Below are 22,079 nucleotides of genomic sequence, written 5' to 3'. Positions count from 1 at the left end.
GACCCATAGAATAGAATGGGCGAGTGCCATCTGATTCTCGGAGGAAAATCGTGAGATATTTTCCTTGGACTGACTCTGTCCTAGAAAAAAAATCGGACATGTACAAAATGTCAAAATGACGGATAGCCCTCTTCCGAGTTATACATTTGTCTGCACGAGCCCTTACAGAAAGAATAAGCTGCGATCCAATGATGTCCTGTCTGTATACTCTCTTTTGGTCAGGAGATGTGGTATGATCAGACCATGGTCCTGTATGATCAGACACAGCCATTACACAGCACACAGCAGGGGCACATTTCTAAGATTATCTCGGCACAGGAACATTATTATGTCACATCCAATTTTAGAACTAATTTTCATGTCAAGATCTATTAATGAAAATATTTTTTGTCCTTGGGAAAACCCCTTTAATTTCCTGGTACAAACCCTTTCATTTATTTGTGAGGATGATTTCCCTGGGAAGGGCATCAGATAAAAGCACTGCTGGAGGAAGACAGGACACTTTGCATGATTTATGTGCCTGGGAGAAGATATCTGTCATCATTACCTGTCCTTACATAGGTAAGAATCACTATTACTACTTATCACTAGAACAAGACATTGCCAAATACAATGGTTCTTAATATCCTACAGCATGGGGTAAGGTTTTTCTGGTGCTATTTCTACATAGGATTTTTAGGCTATTTTCACACATCATATTTTTTGGCGTCAATTTTCTGCAGCAAAACCTGATCTTCAAGGGCATTTTGTTCTGGATTTTTCTTGCAGTTTTGGTGCTTTTTTGATGCATTTTTGGTGCTTTTTTCTGCATTTTTTTCACTGTCCTTCTGTGTTACTTTTTATGCATGTACATAAAGTTCTGTGAAAAAAAGAACCCCATTCTATTTTGGCATCAAAAATGCTGATACAAATTTTTGTGCTTTTTTAATGCATTTTTTTCAGCGTTTTTTTCACCACCCATTACTTCCTATGGGTGAAAAAACGCGGAAAAAAACGCTGAAAGAAGTGACATGCTCTATTTTCCCAAAAAACATGCAAGGCGCAAAATCCTGAGCAAAAAAAAAACATGATGTGTGATGTGGGAATTCTGGTTTCTCATAGACTTTGCAGGTACTGCAAAAGCCAGCTGAAAATTTACATAAAAAACAGCATCAAAAAACGCTAAAAAAAACATGATGTGTGAACATAGCTTTAATATAACAAAAAATGCTTTGAAATAAACAAAAAATATGTTATTTAAAATACATAAAAAAGTTATTTAAAAACTTTTCAAGAAGTAAATGTATAATCCTGCCTGAATCATGACTATAGACTCGTATAGAACCAAGAATGGCATGAGAATCCTTAATCCTGTGAGATCAGGAAAGTCTTCAAAATATAACATTAGGCTATGTGCACATGGAGTCTTTTTACTGAGTTTTCGGAGCAGAAACTGAGCAGAAAATCAAAGTTTTAAGGCTATGTTCCCACGATAAGTGTTTGGTGAGTTTTTGATGTTGCAGATTTTCTGCACACATTAAATAAAATAGATTGCTTGCATTTTTTCTAAAATACAGTGCGTAAAAAAACTCATCAAAAACTTATCGTGGGAACATAGACTTGAGGTTTTGTGATTTCAAGGAGGATTTGGAGAGTTTATACTCAGTTTCTGCTCCAAAAACTCCTAGAAAAACTTTGTGTGCCAAGTCATAAAGTGCAAAACGTTTACACTAAACTTTATTTTTCTTTTACTTCTGATTTTGACTTAGATTGTTTTCATTTTTTCTGCATTTTTCTGCATGCAATCTTCTCTAACAATCTTCTCTAACTATTGTGTTTTTTAAGCATTTTCTGCTTTATTTGGTGCGTTTTTGATGCAGATTTGAAGCAGTGATTTTAATGCATTTTTTAGTACAGAAAAACTTTTGAGTCTGCACTTAAAACGCAACTGCGTTTTTTTACCCGCTTTTTTTCCTGTTTTTTCCGTCTCTCCCATAGAAGCCTATGGCAATGTTCACACGTAGCATAAATGCTGCATTTTTTTTACGCTGCCTTTTATTTACATGTTGTCTGCACCAAAATACACAGTAACAATCTTCTTTGATTGTTGCGTTTTTGCACCAGATTTAAAGCCGCGTTTTTAATGTGCGTTTATTTATCACAGAAAAGCTTTGATTCTGCACTTGAAAATGCATCTGCGGTTTTTTACCGGCACTTTTACATGTGTTTTTAACACAAATTTGTTTCAGGCTCCCTATAGAAGCCTAAAATATATCCTAAAAAATTACTTTATGATGCAAAAAGTTTATTATAACTTTATTAAAAAAAACTTTATTATATCATGTTAAAACAGAACAAAAGTTCACATATAATAATATCAAGGTCACCAAAGGAGAATAGGAAAAAAAGAGCAGCATATAATATGATTCATGATTCAAGCACTATCAAAAACGTGATTCCATGGTAGTTAGTATCAAAAAGTATAATACAAAGTGCAAGAAATAAAGTAAAATTCACTTTATAGCTTGCACTTTATATTGTACTTTATGATATAAATTGCAATGGAATCACGTTTTTGATAGTGCTTGAATCATATTATATGCTGCTCTTTTTTCCTATCCCATTACGCTGTCTCTCATATAGAATCAAGATACTATAGGAAAAAGTAATAGTAAGTGATAAATATACACTGCACCTCACTTATCCCCTGTTAAACTGTTTCTGTCTGGCTGTGGAAGTTGGCACCCTAAAATTCCAGATGTCATCCCCACTCGTCGATAACTGACCCTATAAAAGACTGAGTTCTTGTAATTTTACAACTGAATAATATGCACAATATTAGACTAGATACATAATGTGCCAACAATAGTAGATTACATGATCCAAACAACTCTAATTCAGAATTAATAATATAAAAATCCATCATCCATAAATTAAGGACAATTAAAAAATTCCACGTTATGTCATTCACACAATGAATATTATATTCAAATAATATGAAAACATCAATACTTCCTTATCGTATTACTTAATCCATTTAATAAGTGTCAAAACCAGTTATTACATAAGAGACTACTCATTAGAATATTCAAGGCGTAGAAATGTGCACAACATAAGGCAAGTTCCTTTCCATAGCTTTAAAATACATAAATTGTCCGGTCCTCAAGTCATATCCGCCAGCTACTGAGTATTATGTTACTCATCGAGATATTTAGGAAAATACATTACATACAATGGACTTAATGGGGTTGTCCACCAATAGGACAACCCCTTTTTGATCTGAATGCTTGCACCAAAAAAATAAAAAACACCTATACTCACCTCCCGTGCTAGCGCTGTTCCGGGCTCACATGTCTTAATGACCGGACGAGAGCCCCAGGAACGCGAGTGTTGACTCCGCTGGAACGGCGTTGGCATGAGAGGTAAGAATAAGTGTTTTTTATTTTATCAGTGCCAGTTGAAGCCAATTGAAGGTACATCATATTCATGAGATAACACCTAGGAGACTTGGAGAATAATGAATCAAGGTACTATGGCCAAACATACACATTAGATGGCTGTCGGCCGAACGATGCTTCAGTCGTTTGTTCGATCGACCGCCATCTGAACCAGCTCTCCTATACACTCTTGTTTGGCTTATTGCTCCTGTATTCTCTAAGAGAAAGCCACCACCCGATATATATTATCTCTGGGAGGATAATACCAATAATTTACTTAGATGGGAAAGTTAATACCCACAGCCTCTCAAAATGGACATTCTTAAAGGACGAGCGGTGCGCTGATTCGCTGTTTGCCGAACCCATCCAGTTATATAGTGCCCTATTTTAATCTTTCCCCACGTCTCCTGACGAAGCCTGAAGGAGAAACGCGCGTCGAGGCGCTCGCACGGATCCCCAGCCTGCTCCATAACGCCAGCATGTCTAAAGGGATAGCACCTCTTTATTGAATATCTGCGATGCTTATTAGCTTTTAACTCATTAGGTACCTGCTTATGTGCACTGTGTATTATGATATCTGGAGAGCACTATTATTTTTCATACTTTTTGAATAATATGTAATACTAATAAGCATACATGCTGTCTCCTGATAACTTTCAAGTGAATCTTGTTGAGGATCCTATATGTCTTTTTATGGGAATCCACCATGTATTACCATTTACAACAATTTTTGCAATTAGTTCTGTCTCACCTTATATGTCTTTTTCATTTATATGAGAATATATCTTTAATAAAATTTATTGTATGCACTATTAAACTGATCCCGCAGTTTTTTTGTAAAATCTTTTTGATCTTTTGTTTAATTTTTAATGATTATAAGAACCCCCCTGACATTTCTATTATATTATTTTGGGACTTATAAACCGGATCATATTATTCAGATCAAATTATTTCTCTTTTTTGGTTGAGAATTCTCAAAAGACAATATTTGCATATTATTTGTAGAAACTATTCCTCTACTATCGACCATTATCATCAAGAATATATTATGCAGGATAGGTTTCAACAATGTTACGGTCGTAGAGAAAAATTGTAAAATCCATTAAGACATCTCCGTAGAGGAGATATATCATCCTCACATTGAACATATTTGATTAATAATAACAAGGGAAGTGAGAAAGAGCTGAGACTTCAACCTCCATTGAAACAATTAGGCAATCCATGCATTTGTTGTATCTGTCGAACAGCTGCGAGACATGCAGCCTTGGCGACTCGAGCATAGTATTCGAACATGCCGAAGATACTCTGTTAGCACACGAGAGTGCTTGCATAACACCTCATCCGAGCACGTTCGTTTAACACTACTGACCATGACTTACATTTTCAGGACTTGGCAATTTATGCAGGAAAAACAAAACCTAAGATAAAAACAAAATAAGCAAATACCCTGCAGTAAATAAGTAAATAGCAATAGTGCATAAAAATAATATAGGGTACTTAGTTAACGCAATTTTGATAAAAAAAAAATTAAAAGCCATCCCACCACATCAAGGTGACCCTATTCGGGATGGTCCTAACCTCTATTTTTAAAACCTTACCATATGTCAAGGTACGTAATGTGAATAAAGGCTGAGAAGCACTGAGCCCCAGCTAATGGACACCCAGCCATGGGGAACTATATGAATGTAATGTACATTATTCACATTACATCACTTGACATATGGTAAGGTTTTAATATTAGAGGTTAGGACCGTCCCGAATAAGGTCACATTGACGTGGTAGAATGGCTTTTAAATTTTTTTGATCAAAAATTATGTTGACTAAGTACCCTATTGTTACGTCCACTGACGGCACATGTGGATTAGTGAACCCACTGTGTTACAGGGACAGGTCTGCCTAGGTAGGGGCGTAGCTCAGCGGCTACCTGGTGCTCACGGCAGCTCCAGATGGTGGAGACAGGATGGACTGAAGCTGGCCACCAGGTACCACTCTTAGGCAGATGCTGGTACTGCAGCAGCTGACCCCAGGGATCAGGTTAGCTAACTCAGACTCAGGCTCTTTTCAGACCAGTAGGTTCAGGTGTACTGCAGAACGGTTACTGACATGGAGACGCAGACAGATACTTCAGGGATAGGTTGTAGCAGTCCAGATACTCGGATAGGGAAACATTCAGACAACTGGCCGCACCGGGACCTGGTGACTTTGGGAACAGAACTGGCCGCACCAGGACCAGGGGACAATGTTTAGGACACTGGTCGCACACCGACCAGGGATTAGGGTTCAGGACCTGGCAACACTGGGACCAGGGATTTGGGTTCAGGACACTTGCCACACCAGGATCAGAGAACCCAACAACTCACTAGTAGGGGAGACTTCATACTAATGAAAGTTGTTGCTTTGGCGACTCCCTAAGGGAGAGGGAGTCTCTTATACAGGATGACTCCCAGCAATAGGCTGAGAGCCATCCAGCAAGTGAGGTCATTATACTAAATGCCTCTCAGGAATTCGCTGTAGGCATTTTACTATGTGCGCGCGCTGCCCCTTTAAGAATCCTAGGTGAGCTGCCAGGAAGTGCGGCGTGCACAAGCAGGAGATATGCCAGCAGAAGGGGACCACGCTACGGGGCCGGAGCAGTGAGTATGCCAGCATCCCTGCATGGAGGAGGAAGGGGAACCATGCAGTGGACCTGGCAATAGTGTTACACCTATATTATTTTCATGCATTTATTTATTTTCTGCAGGGTATTTGCTTATTTTGCATTTAACTTAGGTTTTGACTGGCTAGTGGCCAGTGTGAACATATGCCTACACGCTGCATGCGCACCAATTTATATTCCAGTTCATCTCTTTGGGTTTTAAATTTCTGCAAGAAGTATAAATAATTTTATAACTATGAAAAGTAGCTTGCATAATGTTGTGCAAATTTGTATGCTTTGAATATTCTAATAAGTTATCTCTTTTGTAATAACTGGTTTTGACACTTATATTTAATTAGCTAGGTAATGCAATCAGGAAGTATTGATATTTTCATATTAATTGAATGCTGTCAATCACAAGTGAGGGAGGCAGAGTCATGCAAAACCAATTTGGGCTGACAGACTCCCTTCAATTCTTTCCATATACGATCAAGCTCCTAAGGCTTCTACTTGGTGAAAAACATTGCACAATTGTATGTTCATTTGGAATTAAATATCACAAATGTATGTTCCGATTCAGTGATTTATAATGAACTTACTATTTTATTACATATTAGATGCTTAGACAAATTTGTATAATCAGAACATAATATGTGAGTGTGATTTCAAAAAGAGTCTGGCTGCATAAATGACTATGGATTTTGTGATGTAGCGAATGATTTTACACAGTTTTTTTTATTGAGAAAAGTTTTTGTCTTTCCTTCTGTTCCTTTAGATACAGTGAGCCACAATGAGTTGTTGTTCATTAAATTTGGGTAAGTTTAATTTACCATTTGCCTATAAAATCTTTGGAATATAGAAAGGAAAGCTGCAAAACACTGTATACTTTGTGATAAACGTTAAAAAAAATTAAGTATAAAGTGAAAAGTTTTATGATCCCAGAGCTTAAAGTTTACCTGGAGCAAAACTTTGAAGACTACTAACTTATGTGTTGTATGTGTTCATCAACGTACCCGTCATATGGCAATGCATGGAGGTTATGGAGGTTGACAGGTTGTAGGACTCCTTTAGAGAAAATAAACTCCATATTGAATCAGAGTCATATATTGAATCAGAGTCATACAGAGGGTCTTCTATGACTGAATTATAACAACTCAATATATATTTCAGATCAGCAGTTTTTAAAGAGAATCAGTCAGCAGGATTTTTCTATATAATCTGAGAGCAGTGTGCTATAGGGCAAGAAAGCCTAATTCCAGGGATGTATCACTTACTGGGCTGCTTGGTGTAGTTTTGATAGGATCCTTGTTTTGTCTAATGTAGATGTATAAGACCTAAGTCTTCTGCTCTGTGTATAACCCAGCTCACAACCCAACTGGCTTCCTGTGTACACTGTGCATTGTGAGCAAGCTGCCAATCAGTGGTGGGGGTGGAGTTGCACAGATTAGCCTGACTAGTGTGCACGTGAGCTGTAGTCAGTGTTAATCCCGTGCAGATAAAACACTGTTTGCATTGAAACACAACCTAATAAGTGACACTTCCCTGGAATCAGATTCTCAGGCCCTATATGATGCTACTCTCAGACTGAATATAAGAAACCTGCTGAGAGATTCCTTTTAAGTTGTGTTTCCATTTGATCCAAAAAGGAAACATTTGTCGTTCTTTCTTTTAACATCTAATTTAATTTATCCTATTCCTGCACTGTTTTGTAAATGCATGGTACAGGGAGCAGTGCCTTTACTGTCACCAGATGTAGACAACTGTTATTTACAGCCGATGTTCCTGTTGCAATGATCCTGGGTGTTTATGCTTTCACATGCCAATGTTTTTACTTTTTTAATTGCATTCAGCTTGATCTTGAGCCATGGTGACTTGATGGATGAACGATCTATAGGAAGATCGATCTTGTTGAAGCCTAGATAAGTCCACCAGGGACTTCTCCGCTGTTATCTTGATAGTATCAAGCCATCAGGTTGCTGGTTTTCCTCTTCACCTTGTACCTTCTATTCTTCCAACCATGATGTCCATGAGGATCTTCTCAACCGTTATCTTGATTGTATCAAGCCATTGGGTTGCTGGTTTTCCTCTTCATCTTGTTCCTTTTATTCTTCCAACCATGATGTCCATGAGGGTCTTCTCCACTGTTATCTTGATAGTATGAAGCCATTGGCTTGCTGGCCTTTCTCGTCACCTTGTTCCTTCTATTCTTATAACCATGTTGTCCATGAGGGTCTTCTCCACCATTATCTTGATTTTATCAAGCCATTAGGTTGCTGGTCTTCCTTGTCACCTTGTTCCTCCGCTGTTATCCTAATTGCATCAAGTCATCAGGTTGCTGGTCTTCATCTTCACCTTGTACCTTCTATTCTTCCAACCATGATGTCCATGAGGGTCTTCTCCACCGTTATCTTGATTGTATCAAGCCATCGGGTTGCTGGTTTTCCTCTTCAACTTGATCTTTCTATTCTTCCAACCATGATGTCCATGAGGGTCTTCTCCACCGTTAGTAGCACCTAAAAACAATAAATAGGGGTTCTATTAGTAGAACACTCAGCCAGGAGTGGAATCCAGCTGGTTTTCTCTGATTTAGCTAAAAGAGAGAGTTTTTTTGAATTTCAGCTTGTTTTCTGGACTGGATAGAAGCAGTGCCCCAGTTGAGTCCCCATCCTACAACTTGATGTAAGAGGTTCTGCCTACGATGTCCTTTGCTCTGTGTCATCCCCTATGCTGACTCTGCAGTCACTATCATTGAGGGAAGAGAGGCATAAAGTAGATAGCTAGGCTGCCTCTTTATTTTTCCAGTTCCTCCTGTGGCTTCCGCTGCCATACTGCTGATCTCAAGAGCTATGCTTCTCATAAAATTGCATTGTAATCAATTTTGTGGATATCTATATGTGCCTATACATATTATCATCACTTCTTCGTAGTATTCTACCATCTTGTGGCTATCCTTTGTATTGTTTTATTGTTTTTACTATTTTGTGTCTCTCATTGGCCTCTCATTGCTTTCATTGTTTTTACTATTAACTTTTATTTTAATTGTGTAGTTTTGTATCAATAAAATATTTATTGTATATGTAAATTTATCTGATTTCTGATTAAATTGGAGTAACACTTATATGATATTTTATGCTCTGCACATTACATGTATCCGTCAACTGTCGAAGCTAATCAATGGGGGTGCCTGGTATCGGACCTTCACCCATCTGATACTGACATACCCTATGGATAGCAACACATACAAAAGAATAAAGATAGCTATGTGAAATTGGGCATGCACAATTTATATAGTTTTTTAGGTCACTTAGTACAAATAATCCATGTGCATTAAAAACATTTAAAAAGTGCATAACAGCAAAAAGCTAAATACTAGACCTACCAAAACAACATGATAAGCGTTGGGGGTCAAAAATACCCCCTATCAAATCATATAAGATGACAAACCTGCTAGCATAGAAAATGCAGCATATGACATACTGTGTAAACGGCAAAAGGATATCTGTGCAATATATGAAGTTCCAAGATAATAAAAAAAATAAAGTATATTAATAAATAGTATAAAAATAAATGAATAAATATATAAATAATTATAAACATTATCAAAGAGAAAAGAACAAACAAGTCACCGCGTATCACCACAGATGTGACTTCCTCAGGGATATGATGAATTTTCTATGATAGAGTGTCATATGATGATGTGGCGCCCCTGAGGGTTCAGTCGCCACAGGGGTACTGCACCTCAGCTTGAGGTGTGGTATCTCCTCTTTCAGGTAAGGATGGAGCATCTCTCAGGACCCCACTTCACCACTCAACACTACACCACTCCTGTCCTGAAGGGGGCCTAAATGCACCAGGGTGCTGCCCCGGCCCGGGATAGAGGAGAAGGGGGGAACCAAAGATAGGGGGAACCATGTAGTGGGTGAGGGTGGAGGACACACTTTTAGGAAACACTTATTCATTCATATTTAATCTACGGCCATCTTAAGTTCAAGGTCTTTTTGATTGTGGTCTTCGTCTTTGATTGTGGTCTTCTGACAGAGTTCAGCAAAAGTCTGCAGCTGACTGAAGATACACGGTCCTCGTACCCTGGCCTTGAGACAAGGAGCGGGTCAGAGTTAACCACTGTCTCTACCCGGTCAAGGTCCTGATCTAAGAAGGCCTTGGAGGGGAGCGGAGGAGATAGGCTCCACAGGCAAAAGGATCCCAGGGGGATACGGACGGAGTGGAGTCGCCACCTGTATTCTTTACTCTGGCCTAGTCAGAGGGATTCCTGCTGCAAGAGGGGTGACCGGCCCCCGATATCTGACTTTGTTACTTCACGTCTCAGTCAGAAAAGCCTGGAGGCTTAGTGGATCCCAAAGAGATACGGACGGAGCAGCCTACGCCACCTGTATCTCTTACACTGCGTTTACCCAGTGGGACCCGGCCTTATACCACGTTCGTACCACACACAGTCAGGAGAAGACTTAGTGGGAGAGCTACCAAGGAGAGGAACACACACCAGAGGGGTCTCGACAGGTGCTCCTGATCTACCTGGGAAGTGCTGAACCCCCTTCCTGGTGGCCGCAGCATGCCGTGAGTAGCAGAGAGAAGCTTTGCGGCTGAAAGTACATCTGAAAGTGAGTAAAGACCCGGATGGCTTCATTCACCGCCTCAGCCTGTTATTTCCTGCGCGGCACTGCACCCACCATTCCTCCTCACACTGCCCTGAGGCCTGCTCCGCCTGCGGGGAGCCGTCCGATCTTTGCTGCCCCTAACACCAGCCTCAGTGGACTGAAGCAACGCTGGCGTAGTCGAAATACCACTCTCACTTGACTGCCCTGGGCACGGAACGGGTCTAGGCCACGACTGCATCCCCCTCGACCCTTACACCGACCCGACTCCGAGTACCCCAAGATCCCAGGGAGGGCAACTGAGAGGTCACACGATGAGATAGGGGGTATTTGTGAACCTAACCCTTATCATGGTTTTAGTTTTGTGCTGTAAAGCTGTTTTTGAATGTTTTTAATGCATTTTTTTGCCACATAGATTATTTGTACTAATTCATCTATATTGATTAATTATATAGCTGTTTTTTATTTTTTTTTTCTGTGTGTGTTGCTATACTTGCTTTGTTTGCTGTAGTGTGTGGCACTGTAGCTGCTATTTTTCCATACATTGGGTGGTACCTGATCCTTATGTTATTCTAATACCCTACAAATAGTGTAGGTCATCAGTATGTAAGTTCCGGATAACCCCTTTTAATTGAGTACATTTTAAAAATATATTTCTAGTAATAATTTTTGTGGTCAACATTCCATTGTTCTTTATGATTGCATTGCCCGTCTTATCGTTGTCATCCATATTATTACAAGGATAATGACGTTATTTTCTGTCCCACATTAACATTATTATTTATTTTGCAGTCGTTCAGATATTTACCTTGGTAACGTGGACGGCTCTCAGCATAGCCATGGTTGTTATAGGTAATATATACTTTCCTTATGTGTATTGGGCTTTATATCTATTATATCTGATGGTTTTATTTTAGATGTTTATTCTTCTTTTTTTCAGGATCTCTTCACATCAATGACTGTGCAATAGAGCCAAATATTCCAATCTTCCTAGTAGTGGCCGGCGCAGTGAATTTATTTCTTTTTGTGTTTTTACCAATATATTTTCTTGCACCCAAACTAATGTACTTCGTAGAGATAATCCTGAGCTTCTTTAACATTGCTTGGTTCATTGCAGGTAAATATAAGAAAAGATTATCTTATTTTGTCATTAAATGACTGTACCACTATCAAAGGAAAGTGTAGTCGTTTTTTTTACATTTATTGTATATCATGTAGTATTGCAAGGACTGATATGAGAGGCATTTCTTCAGAAGAAATATACATTAGTAACATGCACAAAAAATGCAAAATCAGGGTTAAATGGGTAGTCAGGATATAAAAAAAAGATAAAAAAAGACCTGGGAATGTATTTAAAAAAAACTAATTTGTTAAATCCACTATTGTTACAGTGTCACAGGTCCTTACCTGCCTGTCTTTACTTGGCTACAGCAAGATTAGTATAGCAAAGTGCTGGTGCCGACACGTATTGCACTAGACTGCTGATGTCAGTGATTGGTTGCAGCGGTCACATGCTGTCACTTGTGTGTCAGGTTTGACAGTCATTCTGGATCCGGCTGTAGAAGGTCGTTGCGCTTGGCCTTGCAGACACCTTCTTGATCCTTTCATCTCTCCCTCTCTAGTGGTGATCTCCATCTTCTGCTGCTAATTGTCACACCCTTGCTGGATCTTTAAATACACTCAGTTTCTTCAGAGAGTTGCTGGTGATAGAGTAATAGAGTAAATTCCTCTGTTCAGGTCTGGAGTTCTAGCAGTCGGCTAAATTTTTCTTGGAGTTCCTTTGTGGATTGTAGTTGTGATCTCTCTGGTGTCTTCTCAAAGCTAAGTGTATCCCCTTGTCTGTTTCCCTGGTTTGTGTTTAGTTGCAGTGGGGCTGACTAGTACTCACCCCTCCCCCTCCCTACCTAGGGCCTAGCTCTAGGGTCAGCCAGGGCTAAGGTATCCTGCGCGGCTATAGGTGCAGAACCTATTTAGGGACGATAGGGAAGTCAGGGTGTTGTTACATCTGCTTAGGGGTCTCTACTCCCCCTTTCCCTAGTTGCTGGGCTGCCCCCCTTTTCACGTCATCAGACGCTAGGTTCTTCCCATACCTAGCATGACATTATCACCAGCCATTTAAAAAAAGGAAGAAACAAACCTGACTTTTTTTGTGTTTTTTTTATTCCGGGTTATTATGGATCCTATTTGACCTTAGACCTTATTCTTCTTTTTCAGCTGTGTGCTGTAGTCCTATTACACTTGTACCATATTAAGCTATCTCCATCAGTACGATATACATTGAATGAAGCAGCAGCAGTCATATATGTCCACACCACTCTACTCAATGACCACCAGAACTACTAATGGGAATGCTGCACTATTGCCGCCTATTGTTGCCTCCATTTGTTTCTGAGCCTTCGCAGTTATTGTTGGACCTTCACCAGTAGCCCTGACTCATAACAAGCAGATTCTTAGATATTTTCTAGACTGGTTGAATTTCTATCAAAGTAATTACTGTAGACACATGTGCAAGTTTGACTAGGTTTCAGACTGATCTGTAGAGTTACAGAGGAGGCATTACCGACTCAGTCCTGGAGTTTTGTTGGATAGTACAAGATTTGTCACTCTTCTGTTGTTCTGGGACATGAGCCTTTATCACATGTCCAGTGGATAGATGAAAAATGTCTGTGTTAGAACCTTGCTCTTAGGTTTTTTCCTTTGCTGGTCACATGACCTTGTTGGCCTATTTAATCCTGCTCCGCCCTTCTTCCGTTTCACAGGAGATTTCCTGATAAGCCTGGTCCTAGGGGATCCGGAGGATCCTCTTAGAAGGGGGGGTACTGTTAGAACCTTGCTCTTAGGTTTTTTCCTTTGCTGGTCACATGACCTTGTTGGCCTATTTAATCCTGCTCCGCCCTTCTGGCTTTGCTGGACTTCATTGTATAACTACTTTCTAGCTAGCCTGTGCTCTGTATCTAACTCTGTTAGTTTGCTTGGTCTACGGACCTCTATGTTCTATATATTTTGTTTGTTCATCTGTCTGCTACTATTTCTGTTAGGAGGTGTCCCATTTTCCTCCCAGTCCTTAGTACTTGTAGGGATTCCTTCCCCACATCTATAGGTCTCCGTACAGACTAGCTTAGGACTTTAGCAGGTCTGATCGCAGGATCAGGTTCCCTGTTACATCGTAGGGATTCAGCTGAGTTCTATCGTAGGGACAGATCTCCTCTCTTTCCTTAGCTCTGGTAGCAGAACATAACAGTCTGAATGTTGGATTCACAATGAAAGGACTCAGAACAGGAGTCCTGATTTTCCTTTTTCGGCTATGGTTGGATGGGTGGACTATTATGGTTAAAAGTGAAGGATGGTGAGGAGTCCAGCAGTGAAAATCTTGGCTCAGCAAGAAATGGAGATGTAGCGCCCCGAGGGTTCGGCCGCTACAGGGGTATTGCACCTCTGCCAGAGGTGTGATATTCCACTCCCGGGTAAGGATGGAGTATGGACCAGGGCTCAGTTAGCTGCATGCATCACACACACCCCATTTCTGGGGGACAGTTCAACGGTGCTCCCATTTATATAGTAATGCAGGCACGACAGATCATGTCCCTGGCTGGAGTGGGGAGGGGGGGGGGAAACCCCGTGATGTAGGAGCAGGAGGGGACGGTTTCTGGGCATAGGTAGGAGCCCATTGGTTGCAGGTCACCTGGGCTCATAGACAGAGAGGGAGGTATAAGAGGTGGGCACCATCTTAGAACAGTGTTCAGTTCAGTCGTTCAGAGAAGAAGTGCAGTCTGTGAGGAGAGGCTCTGCAGGAGCTCTGCTCCAGGGCCAGGCCTAGAGTAGAGGCCGGGGCCCGAGAGAAGAGAGGAGAACAGAAAGGAAAGTAAGAAGAAACAGAACACCAAGAGAGGCCCAGAGACACGAAGGCAGAAGGAACCCTCAGGACCCAGGAGATTACGGGTGACGGGTTGGCAGAACAGGGTACCGGATCCAAAGTTGGTGGAGGTGACTAATCCTTAACCAAGATCCGGTGGTCGTGATCATTTACTGGTGCGACCACTCACTACACCTACTAGGAAGGCACACCACATAGGGTCAGGGAAGTGGACACCCAGCCCTCCCAGGAGAAGACCCGGGGCAGCTGGACAGGAGTAGTGTCACTGGTGGGGCACGGCTGACGAAAGGATAGAAGGGAGTCTTGTGCCACACTCCGGAATTACCTGGGGGTTGATCGAGCCCCCTGCCTGGTGGACGCAGCACTGCTCAGGCAGTCCTACCTGTGCACAAGTGACCTGGATGAGAGCTGTGAGTAAAGAACCTGAACTGCAACACCTTGTCTTTGTGCTTTCTCACCGCATACAGCACTACTAGTACTGTGACGCCCCGCACCACAAACACCATCATCACTCTACATTGCCCTGAGGCTAGACTCCTCCCGTGGGGAGTTATACTACACTCTGCTGCTCTCACAACATCAGCCTCAGAGGTCGGTTCAGCAGTGGCGGTTCTTATTGACCGCAATCCGCGGGTGGCGTAGTCGGACATTGCATTATACTGATACAGAGACTGCCACAAACTTGGTCTGACCACCCTGAGCCACGGGACCGGGTCGCCACTACTACTCCCAGCATTGCCCAGAAGTCTGGTCCCGGGTGCTCCACGGCCCAGGGGGCGAGTCAGAGACACCAACAGTCCAACCAAAACTATGGGTATATTCCCAGCCTTCTTGTGGCAGGAAACTCTCACCTTTATGACAAATTCTCCTCCTGCCACTTAGCAGTGCACACAGGGTACCCCATTCATCCTTATTGATAAGGATTCTGCATCTCTAGCCTCTGGCGGCAACATGGCACTAAACACTAAACAACAGTCCCCACAAGAATAGATACAGGGGACATCCTACAAATTGTAGATTAATAAAGCCATCAACGCATATCCAACATGTTGATTTTATTTTTAACAAAATATTCTTGCAATTTCTTACAAAAATGATGGTTAGAGGTCAGCCCATTGTGTGAGCATTGATACATCAAATAGGCAAACAACCGAACCCATTTGAAAAAAAATGCTTTATTTTTGTGTCTGAAAGTGTAATTCTTTAGTGTTTCCACTTGATATAGGTTAATGTTTTTTTTTATTTTATTTTAGGAAGTGTTTGGGTATTTAGAATCTACGAGACCGACCCCAGAGACTGTAATGAAACTTTATACAAATTTGCATTTGGCCTCCTGATTTATTCATATGCATATTTAGGCTTTTCCATAGTATACATTTTCCTGCTTGTGTTCTCCTGCATTGCTCTGGTGAGTATTTTTGTAAATGACAATCTTTGATATATGAAACATAGAAGAAGATCCACAGGTATATGGTAACATATATATTATGTCCAGGGATTAAAAAGCAGCCCTGGGAAACAAGCTCCAACAACCCACTTAAAGGGGAGGTCTAAAACTAATATTGATTTTATTCCTAACTAACTGTCTTTATTGTAATAATCTAATCTCTTTTCTAACATATTTTAATGAAAATGTCCCTGCAACCAGCGTGAATATAGAGCAACTACAGAGAAGGTTAGAGACTGAGTAACTCCCCATCCAACCTCCAAAATTATCTGTGTCACCTTTTGCCAGTCTAAATGGGGTACTAATGGGCAAAGTTTTGCTGTCAAAAGGGAGTGGTAGTTTGGGGGCATTAGTCCTCTCCTTCTTGAGATTCCCACCTGTGGACACCAGACTTATCAGTCATTTATTACCCCTTTAATAGACATGTCAGAAAAGCCAAGAGAACTTAAAAAAAGTTTGCTGCAGTGTGCATTCAGAGAAACTATTTTTTCATGCCTTGAGAGGCAAAGTAATTAGTTTAAAGGGGTGGTCTGAAACTAATATTGACTTTAATCCCAAATGGCTATCTATTTATTGTAATAATCTAATCTCTTTTCTAATATACTTTAATTTAAAAGTCTCTGTCGTTCTGATTGGATTATGCTTCATTTGAGAATCCCCAGTAGATGTTGGGATACTCTAATGAGACATCATAAGGGGGCACTGCCACAGCCTCTGCCCCTATCCTGAAATGAAGCGTTATCAGTGACGGGGCTGGGCTAGTTCCCTGCTCTACTGAGCATGTGTCGGTTGTCGGTTGCATAGTACAAGCTCCATTTTTACTGTGCAATGTTCTTTTCATTTCATACTGACAGTGCACTCTTGCAGGCTCTAATGAGCAGTAATGAGCTAGCAATAGCGTGCACTGTCAGTGCGCATTGTAAAGAGAAAACCCAGAGAGCAGAGACCAGCCTCGGGCCCCGATAGTGACATCTGTTTCAGGGGCAGGGCTGATCTCCGCTTGCCTCGTTCTCTCCTTACAATCCGAGCTGACAATGCACTATGTTGTCTGTTCTCATTTCTCAATAGAGTCGGTGAGGGAGCGCACTGTCACTGTGCATTCAAAATAATATTGCACAGTGACGCTGGGAGCTCATACTGCAACATTGGAACTGACAACTGACACATGCTCAGTGCAGCAGGGAGTATCCCAGAAATGGACATCACCAAAGACGCTTCATTTCAGGGTGAAGACAGATAATGTGGGAGTGACCGCAGCCTCTTCCCCCTGATGATATCTAGTTTGCATATCCCATAATGCAATGGGGATTCTCAAACAAATCGTCATCAAAACTGCAGGAGGTAAAAAAAATAAAGCAGTTACAGAGTAAAGAGGGAACAATAGGACCTGTGGTCAAGAGAACCAACATATCACCACAGGTCCTTCACCCTTTGTAACAGATTGGCATTATTAGCGAAATTTCTACTTTGCCGAATCAAGTGGCTCACAGCCCAGCGGGAATCTGCCTGGGCGGGAAAATTACCAGTCTTGCCGAGGTTTCAATCTCTATTTTTCTGTGGTTTTTCATATACTGTATATTGTCCAGAAAATATACTTATAATTCAATATCTACAAGTAATACTTATCCTGATGATAGACACTACCATTTTTTGCGGTCCTCAAGTTACGTAGAATGTAGGAACGCCATGGGTCCTTATGAATTATCCGCCAAACTTCAATGTGACAGTCCTAAAACCAAAAATAACAGAACCGGCAAAGACAGGAACCAACATCATCTATGTAAACTGAGGACATAATGAGGTAGGGGTTATAACACTGAATTCAAGGATATATCACATGTCAGGCTGTGTGCTGTTGTTTACTTAGACTGAAACTTTAATCACCTTGTGATTAACATTGCTGTGACTATCTGGCCGCCTGCTTGCAAATCAGACTCCGCCCCTTGTGCGATAAGCTGCTCAGGATCCATAGTTATGTGCACAGAAAGCCTGGTGTGGGCGGGGCTAGCTTTCTCAGCTCTGCTGCATTGCTAAATCTAAAAACACTGATTGTGTCTGAACAGCTGCACCCAGTAAACTAAGTGATACATCATTGGATTCGGGGTCTCTTTGCTTACATCATGCTGCTCTCAGGTAAGGTAGCAAAAATCTTCTGACAGATTCTTTTTAAGGCCCTTTAAGGTCATACGTACATCCCAGAGACCCACAATTCTACAAAGGAGCTGTAGAGTCAAACTAGTGAGATATTTTCGATGGAAAAATAGTGGCTTCACTTTTTTAAGATAAACATTTGAGCAAATTAATGGTTGTAAAGATACATAAGTCATAAAATATTCTTCAGATATAAACTATGTGTTGGCTGACTTGTAGTAGTAGTAACACTATTTTTAATGTTTTTATATTTCAGACAGCAAATAATTAGCGATATTGACAGATTACATACTTATAAGAATTTATCTGAAGAAAAAAAAACTGACATTGATGGTGGAACAATACAAATAAAATGATACGCAGAACGACTTTTATGAAGTTATTTGTCGTGATTGACTGATTTTTCTGTTTATTTTTTCCTATTTCGATGGGTTGATTATGGCCAACAAACAAGTGTTTTGCATGCTTGGTGGATGATCGCCTCCATGTCAATATCCAGGAGCTAAATAGACCATTAGATTATTACTTAAGTAATATATACGTATATTCACTAATGTTCAAAAGTTTGGGGCCATCCAGACAATTTTGTGTTTTCCATGAAAACTCATACTTTTATTTATCAAATGAGTTGCAAAATGAATAGAAAATATAGTCCAGACATTGACAAGGTTAGAAATAATGATTTTTATTAGAAAGAATAATTTTCTCCTTCAAACTTTGCTTTCGTCACAGAATGCTTCTTTGCAGCAATTCCAGCATTGCAGACCTTTGCCTTCTAGCTGTTAATTTGCTGAGGTAATCTTGAGACATTTCCCCCCATGCTTCCTGAAGCCCCTCCACAAGTTGGATTGGCTTGATGGGCACTTTTTGCGTACCATATGGTCAAGCTGCTCCCACAACAGCTCAATGGGGTTGAGATCTGATGACTGCGCTGGCCACTCCATTACAGATAGAATACCAGCCGCCTGCTTCTTCCCTAAATAGTTCATGCATAATTTGGAGGTGTGCTTTGGGTCATTGTCTTGTTGTAGGATGAAATTGGCTCCAATCAAGCGCTGTCCACAGGGTATGGCATGGCGTTGCAAAATGGAGTGATAGCCTTCCTTATTCAAAATCCCATTTACCTTGTACAAATTTCCCACTTTACCAGCACCAAAGCAACCCCAGTTCATCACATTACCTCCACCATGCTTGACAGATGGCGTCAGGCACTCTTCCAGCATCTTTTCAGTTGTTCTGCATCTCACAAATGTTCTTCTGTGTGATCCAAACACCTCAAACTTTGATTCGCCTATCCATAAAACTTTTTTCCAATCTTCCTCTGTCCAATATCTGTGTTCTTTTGCCCATATTAATCTTTTCCTTTTCCTTCCAGTCTCAGATATGGCTTTTACTTTGCCACTTTGCCCTGAAGGCCAGCATCCCGTAGTAGTCACCTCTTCACTGTAGACGTTGACACTGGCATTTTGCATGTACCATTTAATGAAGCTGCCAGTTGAGGAGCTGTGAGGCGTCGATTTCTCAAACTAGAGACTCTAATGTACTTGTCTTGTTGCTCAGTTGTGGAGCGGGGCCTCCCACTTCTCTTTTTACTCTGGTTAGAGCCTGTTTGTGCTCTCCTCTGAAGGGACTAGTGCACAACGTTGTAGGAAATCTTCAGTTTCTTGGCAATTTCTCGCATGGAATAGCCTTCATTTCTAAGAACAAGAATAGACAGCTGAGTTTCACATAAAAGTTCTCTTTTTCTCGCCATTTTGAGAGTTTCATAAAACAAACAAATGTAATGCTCCAGATTCTCAACTAGCTCAAAGGAAGGTCAATTTTATAGCTTCTCAAATCAGCCAAACCGTTTTCAGCTGGGCTAACATACTTGTGCAAGGGTTTTCTAGGGTTTTCTAAGCATCCATTAGCCTTCTTACACAGTTAGCAAACACAATGGACCATTAAAACACTGGAGTAGTGGTTGTTAGAAATGGGCCTCTATACACCGTATGTAGATATTGCAGTAAAAACAAGATGTTTGCAGCTAGAATAATCATTTACCACATGAACAATGTATAGAGTGTATTTCTGATTCATTTAATGTTAGCTTCATTGAAAAAAAATGTGCTTTTCCTTCAAAAATAATGAAATTTCTAAATGACCCCAAACTTTTGAACGGTAGTGTATATATATACTGTATATATATTGTAAGGCAGCGCTAGTCATCATCCTGGGGGATACTCGCTGCAGCGCATCAACAAAAGCACACCAGCCACGACTTTGCGGTGTTTCACAGTCCAACAGTTTATTATCTCATCACAAACTGCTGGTCACACAGTCCATCTTAGTGCTCACTGGCATATTACACGTATAATGTCAAAAGAAGTTGACGCGCCCCTGGGCCTGTGTCGCGCTGCGCTGCGCATGCGGGAGCTTACCCGGAGCCGGATCTGTGGAGGGTTGTAGTCTCGTGGCGGTGACCCGGTCCGTGCCCAGGGAGTCAAACTAGACGGCAGTCCATTAGTAGTAAATGGTTGATGACTACGCCACCCGTTGAGTGCAGCCAGGGGGCTGCTGCTGCAGGGCAGACCGCTGAGGCCGATGGTGGGATTGTGCAGCGTGATAGTATAACCCCCAACGGGAGGGGTATGGCCTCAGGGCAGCCGACGTGGATGATGGGGGTAGCAGGAACCACTCAGAGACGGTACGGTGTAGTTCAGGGTCTTTACTGGTAACAACAAAAGACCCTCCCGGAGTACTTGCTAGCGGATGGGGCCTGGTCAGTCCTTGAGCAGATGGGATCTCCCCTGGCCAGGCGTAGTTGTAGGCCTCCCAAACTGACTGTACTCTTCTGGCTACCTTGCTAGGAGCTGATGTAAGTAGCCCACGTCCCTGAGTGTACCGTGTGGTGCTCACCCGTATGGCCGGTGACTCGGGGCCTTCTAATGGCTTCCGCTCCACGATGGCGGTGCTGGTCCCACGCGTGTGACCGTGCCTTCGGGCTTCTGGGCCAGAGGACCTGAAATCCCCTGCCTGACGGATTCTGCTGCTGGGCAGGAATTAGTCCCCACAGCCTCGGACTCCGGGTCCGGTAAAAAGTCTTCTTAGTCAGGGCGAACTCTGCAGCTGCCAGCCCCTGACTCCTTGTAACTGCTGTTTCTTCCTATGCTGTCTCTACTTCTTCTCTTCTTCTACTCACTCACCCTGCCTCAGCCCCAGGTTTATATAGGGGAAGTTCTTCCCCTCCCAAGACTGGGCAGGAGGTGTGGCATGCACAGGATCCCTGACTAAAGGACCTCCCACCTGCTCTCAGACATAACATTACGTTACTGTGGCAACCAGACCCCTGGGGTGTCACATTCCCCCCTAGTAAAATTTAGTACTCCGGGACTAAACACATTTAGAAAACATAACAAGGCAAAACATTAATAATACAATAAGAAAACACATAAAGATGGTTACGGCGTGTCCGCAACCGGGTGCAGTCTCTGAAGAAAGCAAGGTGTCCATTTCACCAACACAGGGAGACGTAACCAGGTAGGGGTCTGTTCTACCCCGAGTCCTTGACAGTCTTTAGTCCATCCTGGGTTACGCTCCAACTATATACAAGGATTCCCGGTAAATCCACCAAGGATTCCTAAAAACAACTAGAAATACAAAATTACACACAAGCAACTATAGACAGGTAAACATTATAAAATAGCTTAAACATTTAGATCCTCCAACGTGCGGGTAACTGGCCTCTAGTGGCCCTAGTGGACCTACGGAGCTGACTGTCTGGCCCTGAACTACAGGGTGTAGGAGCTGTCAAGGGTAAACTGGGCAGCTGTCTACCGGCTCTTTGTCTCACTAGGGGTACGGCAGGCTCACTATAAGCAGAGGGTTGATTCTCCTGTTCTACTTGTGTGGAGTCTTCTGCCTCCTGGACCGGCTGTTCTTCCAGCTCTACCCGTTGCTCCGT

General features: G+C 41.7%; 1 protein-coding gene across 2 annotated transcripts; it reads left to right on the top strand.

Moving 5' to 3' along the window:
* The first annotated feature begins 426 nt into the window (after window positions 1-426).
* LOC141174555 (transmembrane protein 272-like) lies at window positions 427-18,505 on the top strand. Of its 2 annotated transcripts, none has more exons than XM_073659493.1 (6): window positions 427-561; window positions 6,827-6,866; window positions 11,457-11,516; window positions 11,605-11,781; window positions 15,792-15,946; window positions 18,393-18,505. In XM_073659493.1, the coding sequence occupies exons 2-6, from the start codon at window positions 6,842-6,844 to the stop codon at window positions 18,405-18,407; spliced, it is 432 nt and encodes a 143-aa protein (XP_073515594.1). In that variant the 5' UTR covers window positions 427-561; window positions 6,827-6,841; the 3' UTR covers window positions 18,408-18,505. The 2 variants fall into 2 exon arrangements, with proteins under 2 accessions (XP_073515594.1, XP_073515595.1); XM_073659494.1 differs by having other exon boundaries at window positions 560-639.
* Window positions 18,506-22,079: the final 3,574 nt, after the last annotated feature.

Source organism: Phyllobates terribilis, unplaced genomic scaffold (genome assembly GCF_046119375.1).
Source record: "Phyllobates terribilis strain yellow unplaced genomic scaffold, ASM4611937v1 Scaffold_13__5_contigs__length_258822181, whole genome shotgun sequence".
Classification (NCBI taxonomy): Eukaryota; Metazoa; Chordata; class Amphibia; order Anura; family Dendrobatidae; genus Phyllobates; species Phyllobates terribilis.
This window is presented reverse-complemented; position numbering and strand designations above follow the sequence as displayed.

Bases quoted from the DNA above. Each gene is read 5' to 3' on its own strand.
- LOC141174555 (XM_073659493.1), top strand. From the start codon at position 6,842: ATGAGTTGTTGTTCATTAAATTTGG. The intron at 6,867-11,456 runs GTAAGTTTAATT...TTTATTTTGCAG, and splicing joins TTGTTGTTCATTAAATTTGG to TCGTTCAGATATTTACCTTG. The intron at 11,517-11,604 runs GTAATATATACT...TCTTTTTTTCAG, and splicing joins CATAGCCATGGTTGTTATAG to GATCTCTTCACATCAATGAC.